The following is a 12,219-nucleotide window of genomic DNA, read 5'->3' as shown; positions in this document are numbered from 1 at the left end:
TTTATGTCCTTGGAGCTGGAGGTGGTGCACACGGTCCCCCCTCTCCTCAATTAATCCCTACAACGTCCCTGTGAAGAATTATTATTCTTACTTTTCTATGCCGCCCTGGCGGTATAGCATGCATTCCATGATAACCAAAAGTAATAACCCGCTTGCCCAGCTTCAATGGCCAGGTCTCTCTCTCAGTGAGCGGGGATTCGAACTCTGATCCCCCAGTCCTCGCCCTCCTTTGATCCTCACAGCCCCCCTGCAAAGGGAGGTCAGGCTGAGAGAGGAGAAGACGAGGACGGGCCCAGGAGCTGTTCTGTTGTGAGCCGCCCTGGGATCTTCGAGGGAAGGGCGGCATACACATTAAGTCAATAAGAGTGGGGGGGATTCGAACCCTGATCTCCCCCAGACCCAGCAGTACCGGCAGTCTAACCAGTAGGCCACACTCCCCTCTCCAGCCCTCCGCCCACCAGCCCCGACGGGAGCCCGGAATGGCCCCATTCGCCCGCGCGAGGGCTGCTCTCCCTGTCTCGCCTCTGTTCTCTCCGTGCGCGCGGTGCCTGACGGGAATGGTAGTTTCGCGGAGGGAGGAAGAGCGGGCGCCGCCGATGACGTTCGCCACGTCGCCCTGCGCGCCTCCCGGCAGGCTTTGCGGCTGCCGGCGCTGGAAGAGCGGCGCCAGGCGGCCAAGATGGCGGCTGAGGAGGCGGCGTGTGCGGCGGGGGCGGCTCGGGCGGGAGGGCGGCGAGGCAGCAGGTGAGGCGGGCGAGGGGCGGGCGGGGCGGGCGAGGGGCGGGCGGGCGGCAGGCAGGCAGGCCGGCCGGCCTCCCCTTCCCCGAGGGGCCCAGGGCGCTCTGCCCGTGCTCAGAGGCGCCCTTCTCCTTCCCGGCGCAGCGGAGCCCCCGCCCTGGACAGCCTGGGGTGCCGCCCGCCGCTGACGCCCTCGCTCTCGCCGCGGAAACGGACCACGAGCCAGTCCAAGACGGAGCCGCCGCTGCTGCGGACCAGCAAGCGCACCATCTACACGGCCGGCCGCCCGCCCTGGTACAACGAGACCGGCACCCCCTTCAAGGAGGCCTTCGTCATCGGTGAGCGGGCGGGCGGGCGGGGGGGGGGACCCAGGCGCCCGGCGCCCACGGAGACGGCAGGAGGGGCCGTCCGCTCTTCGGGCCGCCCTCGCCATTGCAGCAGCTGCTGGGCTTCGGGGCGCCGTCTGTGGCGGGGGCGCCTTCTGCAGGGGGAGGGGGGCTTGGGGGGGCCGCCTGAGGACAAGGAGGGGGACAAGGCCCGGTGCAGGCGGGGGAGAGGCTGGAGGGAGGGGGGACCCCACCCAGCGCTTCCTGCATTTGCCTGCAAGGTGGGGGGGGAGGGGGAGCGCTTTTCAGGGGTCTTCCCCCTCCCTTGGCTCCCTCTTGCCTGCTGAGTCACCCGATTGCTTCCTGGCAGGCAGAGTGGCAGAGATGACTTCAGAGTGCCCTTTCCTTGGGTGGGAAAGGGGCCTCCTGCATTGCAGAGGGATGGGCTAGATGACCCTTGGGGGTCCTTCTAACACTACAGTTCTGTGATTCTGTGGGTGCAGCTCTCTCCTTCTTGCCATGGTCTGAGATGTGGCTCTTGTGCCGCAGAAGAGCTGGCCTTGGATCATTTCCCCTCCCCTCCCTGGACCTTGCCTCCCACCGCAGCCTCTTGGCTTGCCCTCTGCAGCTGGGCCCCTCGGCTGAAGGGTCCCGGTATCTTGGGGATGAGTTGCCTCACGGTCCTCCCTCTCTCTCAGGCTTGTGTGGTGGAAGTGCCTCGGGCAAGACTACGGTGGCCAACAAGATCATCGAAGCCTTGGATGTGCCTTGGGTGGTGCTGCTCTCCATGGACAGCTTCTACAAGGTGGGTGGGGTCTCCGGCCCAGATCTGATGGGGGGGTCCCCTCTGCCTCTCTGATCTGCCCCTCCCTCCCCTGCGCTCTCCCAGGTGCTGAACAAGGACCAGCAGCAGCTGGCTGCCTGCAACGAGTACAACTTTGACCACCCCGATGCCTTTGACTTTGACCTGCTGATCAGCGTCTTACGGAAGCTAAAGGAGGGCAAAAGTGTCAAAGTGCCCGTCTACGACTTCACCACGCACAGCCGGAGCAAGGAGTGGGTATGTGGGGCGAGACTGGGAAGAGGGAACTGAGGCCTTTGCTGTGTCATTCCCTCAAAGCCCCAAGGAGCTGTCCGTGAGGCTGGGCGGGAGCCACAAAGGGACTGCGCTGTATTCCACAGCTGCAAGGAGTGGCACAGTTTGCTTGCGTTTACCTGAATCTGAAGTCAATTTGCAAGGGGAAGCAGGGAGCAGAAGTAGCGTTTCTGCAGTCAGGGCTGTTTTGAACCAAAAGACAGCTCTGCAGGTGGGTGGTGTCCCCGAGGCGCTGCCAAGGTGCGCTGCTGCCTTCCTGCTGCTCTGCTTCCTTACAGCTGTGTCCCCCGTCTGCCTCTGTCAGCCTGTGAAAGAGACAACAGGCCACTGCTGCAGCCCGGCTTGGGCCCAGCTACAAAACGCTGCTCTGAATTCCCAGACTTTGTGTTGCTTCTGAAGCCACTCAGGGTGAGGAAGGGAGCTCTTCTTCTGGGCTACAGCCTCCGGGAAGACTCCTCTATGTGTGAGCGTCATCCTGGCATTGCTCCTCTCTTCTTTCAGTGATCTATGGTAATTTATTTATTTCCTGTCTTTGAGGATACAAATCCTTCCAAGGTGACATATGACTAAAGTCAAAATACGATGATAAAATCAAAGTGGCTGTGGTGAATTATAGTTCATTGTGGTCCTTCCCAAAGGAGTGTGGGTGTCCGTAGATCCTGGCTGGAGCTGGAGGTGTGTGTGTTAAACTGGTAGAAGAGGAGATTCCGGTGTGCAGAATGTTGCATTTTTTGGTTGGATGGACAGCCTATTATTGAGTTCTCAGCGGGAGGGTAAATGCTCAGCACCCTGAGATCCCTGAAGAGAACACAGAACAGGCCTTGTCTGTTGGTGTTGTAGGGATATCTTCTGGGGGTGGGTGAGCGGTGGGGGTTTGAGATCAGAGGACGGATCTGTCAAGGATGCAGAGCCGCTTTTGTTTTGAAATCAGTAGCAGAGGCTGCCCACCCCTTTCAAGGAATATCTCCCCGAGGATGGTGCAGCAACTCTTTTTGTGTCTGTGTCTGCAGGGGTGAGGGAATGTGCACACTCCCATGTGAGACTTTCCCTGTGGGGGCTCTTTGCACCTCTGGGACCCAGACGTATGTGGGACGGCTAGGCCCAGGAGGCAGGCTGGTGGGACTGAGTCTGGGCTCTCTTGGGAGGGAGAGGTTGCCTTCTAGCCTGGAAGAAGCTAGCTGACCATCTCCTGGGTGGCTTGAAAAAGAGGGTGGGACAAATTCACAGAGGGGGGGGCCATAGGCTGCTTGTGGGTTTCCCCCAGGCATCTGTTGTCACTATGAGAACAGGATGCTGCAGTCGAGGGGCCCCCATTTGGTCAGATCCAGCAGGCTCTTCTGAGGTTCTTATGGGTGCTGGGTGCTCCCCGGTTGGTCTGATGCATCCTTCCTCCTCCCTCTGCAGAAAACCATCTATGGGGCCAATGTGATTGTGTTTGAAGGGATCCTGGCCTTTGCCAATAAGGAGCTCTTACAGGTATGGAAAGGGGGGGTGTTCCAGGCAGGCCCTGTGGCGAGAGAGGAGCTGGGTCGGGGTCTCTTCTGGCGTTTGCATCCCAAACGAGTCTCGTTTGTGGGAGCCCCTTGCAGGAGGCTGCCTCCCCAGGACCCACATTTGGGCTGGTCAGAGGGGGAGGCCTCCCCACAGAGGCCTGAGCCTCCCGCCCTCTTCCTCGTGACTCCTGCAGCTCCTGGACATGAAGGTGTTTGTGGACACCGACTCGGACATTCGGCTGGTGCGGCGCCTGAAGAGGGACATCATGGAGCGCGGGCGAGAAGTGGCCGGCGTCATCAAGCAGTACAGCAAGTTTGTGAAGCCAGCCTTTGAGCAGTACATTGAGCCCACCATGCAGGCGGCGGACATTGTGGTGCCGCGAGGTGAGGAGGGGAGGCCCACGGGGTCTGCGCAGGAGGCGGCTCTGTTTCCTGTGTCCGGAGGGTGTTGGGGGGCGCTGGGAGATTCCTCTGGAAGGGGGGAGGTGCTGGGTGGGCAGGATCTTTCTCCCCTGGACCCCCTCCCTCTGTGTTCAGGCTGGCTGCTGCACTCCTTCCCACTCTTGGTTCTTTGCACGGGAGTCTCAGACCTTGAAGGTGGAATTCAGAATTAAGCCTCTGCTAGGTTTCTGCAAGGTGTGTTGAGGCCTCCAACTGGGGTGGCTCTAAATGTGGATCAGGCAAAGGCATGGGGGCCAGGTCAGGCTCTCGGTGGCACCTAGATGAGTTGGCTGTGGAACAGAGACCCCCTGCCCCTAAATACACTTTGGCTGGAGATCCTGTTTTTTTGGGGGGGGTCACTCTTGCCTCCTGTGTGTGGGCATCTCAAAGGCCTATGTCTGGCCCCTGGGAGAACAGAATGCCGGGCGGGATGAGCCCCAGGCCCACTCTCTGTACCTGCAGTGTGGAGATAACTATGCTGTAAAAGAGAGAGCTCTCAACTGCATTATATAAAGTATCTGCCAGTTGGGTACTGCAATACTTTACAAAACCACCCCCCCCCGCCCCCAATCATAGGAGACCTGAAAAATCTCTGGGAGCTTCACCAAGGATTGATCTAATATCTGAGCCAAACAGAATTGGTTCATGTACTGGGCAGGACCCTCTGGTGTGGCCAGCGGGGGCCAGAAGGTCACTGTAGGCTTTTCAGAATATTTAGGAGCCCGTCTGCAAAGCATCTTGGGATTGTGGAAGCAGGAACTCATGATGTCCTGGTATCCCAGGAAGGAGAAGGGGCCGGGCCAAGATGCCACGTGGGCAAAGGAGCCAACCTCTCTCCCCTTTCCCACCCAAGTCATTTCTCCATTGCTTCACACCACTTGGAAGCATGGTCTAAGCTGGTGCCCAGGGCCTCTCCTCTTTTAAAGCTCTCTAGGTTGGTGGCCATTGCTGCCTCCTGTGGAAGGGAGTTCCATAGCCTAACTCTGCCCTGTGGGAAGGAGTCCTTTTCTTTTATCTGCCTTGGCTCTCCTGGCGTTCGGCTTCCCAGAGGAGGAAGTGCCAGAGCGCCCACTCTGCCCTCCCAGCCTTGTTGGAGCAAGTGTGCCAAAGCCTTCCTGACAGGCTCCTCTCCTCCCCTTTGCTGTTTCTCCAGGTGGGGAGAACTTTGTGGCTCTGGATCTGATAGTCCAGCATGTGCACAGCCAGCTGGAGAAGGTGAGGAGGTCGGGGGGGGCCTTTGGGGCAGCATGGGGGGGCATGGGGACCTGTCCCCACTGCTGCAGGGTGGTCCACAGCCCCATGCGGTCACTCTTCCTTCTTCTCATCACCCGCTTCTGGGCATCTCGGTCTGTCCTGCCCTCCTCACTGGGTGACCCTCCGGTCTCGGCCTGGCCCCGGACCCTGGGCAGGTGCCCCTTGAACGAGGCTCAGTCCCGCCCTGGGCTGCCCCCCAGTGACTGGGCCTGGGAGGTGGGAAGCCTGGGGGGGGCAGAGCTGGGGGTGTGAAGTGACGGCTGTTCTGTGTTTCTCTCCACCTCCCCCCGCCCCCCCCCCGTAATGACTCTGCTGCCTCCCGCCGTGGGCCACTCCTACCACCACTCAGCGCGAAATCACGGTCAGGTATGATGGCGGCCCTGAAGGAGCAGAGCTTGGACCCTCGCCTCCCCCCCCCAAAAAAAACCCCTTCCTGGTGCTTTCCCAGCCACTCAGCAAGCCAGCCAGCGAGGGAGCAGGGGGGAGGGCTGGGCCCTGCAGCCGGGGGGGGGGGGGAGAAGGCAAGGAGGGGGTCAGGTTGTCTGGGGAGGGGGCTAGACCCACCACTTACTGGGGCTGCGTTGTGCTGCCAGGCCTTTCTGGCTGGTTCCCTCGGGGAGCATGCTGGGTTGGGGTGCCACCTCTGGCAAGTCCCCTCCACCTGCTTGTCTTTGGTGGGGCTGCTGATAGGCTTCCCCTCTGCATTCCTGGGGGAGCTCCAGCCCTCTTTGGGGCGCTTCTGCTTTGCCAAACCACCTCCCTGCTTTTTGAACGCTGCTTGCTGGGTGGCAGCGTCTGTGTGGACCCTGCATTGCAGGGGACTGGGCTAGATTCTACGTCCGATTACCTGTTTGTTGGCTAAATTTGTTAGTTGCTTTATCTCGCCCAGAGCAACCCAAAGCGACCTGCAGCCGCCTGAACAACCTTCTCCCCTGCCTTGCCTTGTCCTTCCTGGCTGCTGGAGGGAGGAGAGAGGGGGAGGAGCTGCTCTGGGCCTTACTGCAGTGGGGTGCAGGGGGAGATGTCAGCTGCCCCCTCGCCCGCCTGGGTCCGGTGGGGCACTCCTCCTCCTCCTCTCCCCCTCCTGGCAGGAAGCCGCTGCCCTCGTTGCCCTCCTCCCTAACACCCTGTCTGTCTGTCTGTCTGTCTCTCTTCCTTCCCTCCCTGCTGGGCCTGGGCGTCTTCACCAGAGGAAGCTGCGCTGGCATATGTGAGGACCCTTGGTCTCCTTTGGCTCTTCCCCGCTGCGCCTCCCGCCCCTCCCCTGTCTCTTGTGCTGGGTTTTCAGTGGGGTGGGGTGGGGGGAGAGGAGGGGCAGGGCAGAGCGGAGCTGGGGGAGAGGACGAGGGACAAAGTGCGCCTGACTCTTCTGGGCGAGGACCCCAGGGATGGGGGGCAAGCGGGAGCCTTCCCCCTCTGGCAGAGTAGTGCAGTGTGGCAAGGAGCCCCCTCCCTGCTGGGAGACGAGGGCAGCCCCCTTTGCCTGCTTGGCGCCAAAAGGCTCCGTGAACTAACGTTGCGCTTGCCAAAACTGAACGTCTAGTTGCCATTTGGGGACCAGGCGGCTTGAAAGTTGTATTTTTCAATATGTCTTTGGTTCCTGAAATTCATTCTCATTGTGCAGATAAAATATAGCTGGTAGAATTCTGCAGGATGTGTTGCTAGAGTGTGAAAACAGTCCCCAGGCAGGCACCTCCAGGCAGTGGTGCTGTCAGGCGGCATCCTGGTGCCGGGGCATCTTCACTCGGTCGCAAGCAGCCAAGAGCCAGGTGCAAAATGCGCCTGGAGAAATTCTAGCGCTGGCATGGGGTGGAGGGGCTGGGAACTTGGACTTCCAGTGGCAGGGGGATTATCCAAGAATTCTCTAGAGTGGGACCAGTAAGGGGGGTTTCTTTGAGGCACATTGGGGTGGCCCCACTCTCCCCCCCCCCCGGGTCAGGGCATTGAGGGATGTGAGCCAGGCGAGGCTGAAGTGCATGGGGAGCAGCTGCCCCTGTCCTGTAGCCAGCCAGCCGACCCCTTGCTGGCGAGCTCTCAACTTCCTCCTCCTCCTGCACAGAGCAGCCTTGGCCTCGGCCCACCAGGGACAGCCCTTGCCAAAGACCCTCAGTGTCCTGGACAGCACCCCCCAGGTCCGCGGGATGCACACCATCATCAGGTACGGTGGGGTGGCAAGGTCTGAGGGGGCTGGGTTGGGGGGCGGGGGAATCGGCCCTTCCTCCTTTGATGGGGTTTTTGAAGCAGAGGTTGGCTGTGGGGGGTGGGTGAGTAGGAGAGGATCTTCTATCAAGTAATGAACACAAATACCTATTAGAGTAGAATTGAAAACCACTATCTATCCGCCTCTGAAAACTATTAGGACATGCTTGCATAACTTTTTAGAACAACTATGATATCCAAGGATGTTTTAGGCAGACTTGGGTTATCTTCTCCCTCTTAACAAAAAGGAGTCACTCAGACTAAGTAAGAAAATACAAGGTTTACTCACGTCATAGTCTTGCCAGGGTTCAACATTACAGTGACGAAAACCAGGCAGGCAATAATCCTTAGACGCTACAAATATCCAGATCCAACTGGAGATTGCTTTCTGGAGGAGAGCAGAGAAATCCCAGGTAGGAAAAAGGGTGTGTAGTGACAGGAAGAAGTGGAGATTGTTTCTATGGTTGCCCTTCCTGCCAGAAAGGTTTCAAGGAGATGCCCCCATAGAGACCCCTGTCTGGGACTATCCAGCTGTCACGCAGCTTGTGATTTGGCTGCAGATCCTGCCGTAAGATGGGCACTTTTTAGGGAAGCTTACAGTTCTCTGATTCTGACGCTGTGCCAATCCTGCCTTCTCCCCCCACCGCCCTACCTCTGCTTTCCCCCTCAGGAACAAGGAGACCACCCGGGACGAGTTCATCTTCTACTCCAAGCGCCTCATGCGCCTGCTGATTGAGCATGCCCTCTCCTTCCTGCCCCTCAGGGTGCGTGCGCCTCCTGGTCCCTTCGTTGCATGGCAGGGGTGGACTACATGGCCCTTGGGGGGGGGACCCGTCCACTTCCAGTTCTGGGATTCAGCATGCCACAGGAGCCCCTGGAGGCAGCACATTCACTCCCGGGGGGGCACGATGGTTGGCTGGCTGGTTGGCAGCTCCCCCTCGCGGGCAAAGCCCAAGAGCCTGCCGGGCTCTCCTGCCTCCCACCCACCCTTGTCTTCCGTGGCCTTTTGCAGCCGGTGACGGTCGAGACGCCGCAGGGGACGGTCTACGAGGGGAAGCGGTTCCATCGGCAGCGGGTGAGTCACGCTCCGCGCACGGAAGGGTCTCAGGCTCTGCTGGGTGGGAGATGACTCTGGCCGGCAGCCAATGCGCAGGGCCTCTCTGCAGGAGCTGCTGGGTCTTGGGCCTGAGCTCTTGCGCTGTTGAGCTGTGGGCTTCTCCCCATTGGACGTAGGGCAGGGGCAATCCTGTGCCGGGTGCTGAGGGCCGCCAGAGACGAGTTCCTCTGCTTCCTCCTCTCCCAGATCACAGGTGTCTCCATCCTGCGGGCGGGAGAGACGATGGAGCAGGCTCTGACGGCCGTCTGCAAAGACATTCGTCTGGGCAAGATCCTCATCCAGACCAACCACAACACGGGGGAGCCAGAGGTAGCGAAGGGGAGGGGGCTGGCGGGAGGGAGGGCAGGGGCCGCCTCTCCCCATGGCTAAGACTGACCTGTGCCCCATCCCCCCCCTTCTCTTTCAGCTGCACTACCTCCGGCTTCCCAAGGAGATCAGCGAGGACTACGTCATCCTGATGGACAGCACGGTCTCCACAGGGGCAGCAGCCATGATGGCCATCCGAGTGCTGCTGGTGTGTGGGGAGACCCTGGCGAAGGGGAGTGGGGGGCAGGGGGGAGCTGCTCAGGGCCCAGGAACAAGCAGGCCTTGTTTGCCGGTGTTGTTGGGGGAGGGCAGGCAGGCGACCGGAAGAGGGTTATGATTGCCAGCAGAGAATCAGAGTTGGCAGGGGCCCCCTTGAGTCATCTAGTCCAGCCCCCTGCCATGCAGGAATCTCACAAAAGACCATGGCAGGAGGAAGTTTGGAGGTGTGCCTGTGGAAAGCAGTGTGTGCCAGACGCAGTTTGGGGCCCGCTTGGCTGCTGGCAACGCCCTCCAAGTGATGTCTGCCATCTGTGCACTGGAGGCAGCAGGTCTAGAGGACCCCTGGGGGTCCCTTTCATCTGAGTGTCTCTCTGCCTCAGGACCACGACGTCCAGGAGGACCGGATCTTCCTGCTCTCCCTGCTGATGGCCGAGATGGGGGTCCACTCGGTCGCCTACGCCTTCCCCCGGGTGCGCATCATCACCACAGCCGTGGACAAGAGGGTCAGCGAGGAGTTCCACATCATTCCAGGCATTGGTGAGCAGGAGCTCTGCTGAGGGTGGGCAGGGGCATCACTGCTCCTGAGCGGCCCCCACTTCCTGTGGAGCGGCAGAACCAGCTCAAGGTGGGGGGCTCTGTTCCCTGTCGGAGAAAGGAGCCGCTGCCCCCGGAGGGAGTTCTACGGTTCCCTGATGGGCGGTGTTGCCAGATCCCTTGTGGGCTGGGAGGGGACAGAACTCTTGTGCTTGGATCCTGCTGGCTGGTTTGCTCCCATAACGGGTGTCTGGTCGGCTGCTGTAAGAACAGGATGTTGGACTGGCCTGATCCCAGCAGCAGACTTTTCTTACGTTCTCATGGAACCTCCACATCTAGATTCCTGGGTTCTTTGGGGGCGTTTGGTGAGAACAAGAGGCTGGGCTCGATGCCCCCCTTGGGCCTGATCCAGCAGCCTCTGCTGACGTTCTCCTCCCTCACCTGCCTCTGTGACCCCTGCGGCTTGCCTTTCCGCAGGGAACTTCGGCGACAGATACTTTGGCACCGACAGCGCCCAGCCCTCCTGGTACGAGGGAGACTGCATGGACTGCTGAGCTGGCCTCGCTTGTCGACAGGGCTGGGGGGCGTGGAGGGAGCTGGACCCCCTGCGCCGCCAGACCTTGGGGGCGCTGCTGTGACTGCATGCCTTTCTCCCGGGGAGGGGAGAGTGCTGCCGCCGCCACTGCCCTCCATCTCCATATTTATTGGGGTCCTTTTTTCCTCGCCAGTGCTCTGGCTGCTGGCCCACCCGGGGCTAAAGTGGCTGCAGTGAGGTCCGCTGCGCTCCTTGGCAGGGACGCTCCCAGCTCGAAGGGACCCCCTGCTACGTCCTGTCCTTGGGACCCCCCCCCCCGCGACTCCCCCTGTGCTGCCGGGGCTCAGGGCCAGCCGGGCTGTGCAGGAAACGTCCCTGGCCGCCTCTTGCCCTCGGAGCCAGCGGGCCATGGTGCCAGCCGCCCCCTCCCTTTCTCATGCCTCCGCAGGCAGGTGGACCTGCACTCCAGAGGCCTGGGGGGTCCTCCTCTCCCCCTGTCCTTCGCCTAAGGCCAGCCTGTCTGCCTTCTGGACCTCTTTCTCCAAGTACTGTACGAATCTGCCGCCTTTGCTTTTTTACGTGATAATAAAGACCAAGAGTGGCTCCTGCTCCTCCCTTTTTTCACTTGGGGGAAGGGGGTTCTGTAGAGGGGAACACACTGGGGGGGTGGGGGGCTCTGGGCTTCTTCAGATTTGCCCCGGCTGGGCAGATGGCAAAGGGGGTCACTTCCTTCAGCACAGCATGTTCAAGGCGCCACTCTCAGCTTGAATGACAGACTTCCCATTTAGAAGACCATATAACAAAACAATCGACTCCTGTATAGTATGATGTGATACCATATAATAATACAAGGGGGGGGGACACCCTTTAAATGCTCTCTCTGCTGCTCTCTCCAAGGATACACAGTACCAAAATTATCCACAGCTCGAACTGAGGCTCTGGGGCTGGCTGGACTCTTCTCTGCCCCCACTGAAATCCCCTTCAGACTCTGGGGAGGGTCTCCTCAAGAGCCAAGAAGACTTTCTAGCTCTCTCCCTCCATTTCTGGGTATGGATTATATTATTTAGTGATTTCCCAGTGCCGTGCATATCTTCTTCTTCTTTGGCGATCACTCGTAGCCGAGTAAGATTGTATTCGATAAGCACGGTTTTAACAAGGAGTCCGTAAGTGACTGTGGAGGCCAATTCTGGATCCACACGTCCTTCCACAGTGGGGACATGGGTTTCCGGGCGGGAGTTGACCACAGTGAGGGATTGCCAAGCGTGCCTTCCACTTAGCACGTTTCTTCCTTTCGTCCTAAGTTTGAGCATCTTCAAAGCGCACGACACCTTTGGTCAAGGCTGTTCTCCAACTGGAGCGCTCGATGGCCAGTGTTTCCCAGTTGTTGGTCTTTATACTACATTATTTGCCTTGAGAGAGTCTTTAAACCTCTTTTGTTGACCACCAGCATTACACTTTCCATTTTTAAGTTCAGAATAGAGTAGTTGCTTTGGAAGACAATCATCAGGCATCCGCACAACATGACCAGTCCAACGAAGCTGATGTTGAAGAATCATTGCTTCAACACTGGTGATCTTTGCTTCTTCCGGTACACTGGTATGTTCATATATGCAGCTGTGCACAAGTTGATTGCACACAAGTGGGCAGACACCTGTGTACCAAAACCCACAATGGGAAAATACCTTTTATTATATTATAATCCCCCTGGTGGTGCTAGACTCCCACTGCCCCTGAGGACTGAGCAGGTGGTCTGATGGGAGTCCAGTAACCTCAGGCTCCCCCCCCCCCCGCATTAAAGAAGGATTGGGCAAATGGGTGGAAGTGAATGTCCGGCGATGGCAGAGGGAAACCTCCAGGCGACTACTTCAATGTGTTGGGGCTGCCCTTGAAGACAACTCGGAAGATTCCTGCCTGGGGTCCCCTGCAGAGCTCGGAACCTGTTTCATTTCAAGGCCCAGTTC

General features: G+C 59.4%; 1 protein-coding gene across 1 annotated transcript; it reads left to right on the top strand.

The window, feature by feature from the left end:
• The first annotated feature begins 651 nt into the window (after positions 1-651).
• On the top strand, positions 652-10,866 carry LOC309337854 (uridine-cytidine kinase-like 1). The gene is made up of 15 exons (XM_081854788.1): positions 652-744; positions 883-1,076; positions 1,763-1,869; positions 1,954-2,124; positions 3,565-3,636; positions 3,848-4,037; positions 5,248-5,309; positions 5,698-5,714; positions 7,408-7,506; positions 8,218-8,311; positions 8,560-8,622; positions 8,851-8,973; positions 9,071-9,178; positions 9,570-9,726; positions 10,201-10,866. The coding sequence occupies exons 1-15, from the start codon at positions 680-682 to the stop codon at positions 10,275-10,277; spliced, it is 1,599 nt and encodes a 532-aa protein (XP_081710914.1). The 5' UTR covers positions 652-679; the 3' UTR covers positions 10,278-10,866.
• Positions 10,867-12,219: the final 1,353 nt, after the last annotated feature.

Source organism: Podarcis erhardii (assembly GCF_964252035.2).
Source record: "Podarcis erhardii genome assembly, chromosome: 3".
In the NCBI taxonomy this organism is placed as follows: domain Eukaryota; kingdom Metazoa; phylum Chordata; class Lepidosauria; order Squamata; family Lacertidae; genus Podarcis; species Podarcis erhardii.
The sequence above is the reverse complement of the archived record's forward strand: the minus strand, read 5'-3'. Positions and strand labels throughout refer to the sequence as shown.

Excerpts from the sequence above, each read along its gene's own strand:
- LOC309337854 (XM_081854788.1), top strand. The coding sequence starts at position 680 with ATGGCGGCTGAGGAGGCGGCGTGTGCGGCGGGGGCGGCTCGGGCGGGA. Across the intron at positions 2,125-3,564 it reads ACAGCCGGAGCAAGGAGTGG|AAAACCATCTATGGGGCCAA; the intron begins GTATGTGGGGCG and ends CTCCCTCTGCAG. Across the intron at positions 8,974-9,070 it reads ACAACACGGGGGAGCCAGAG|CTGCACTACCTCCGGCTTCC; the intron begins GTAGCGAAGGGG and ends CTTCTCTTTCAG.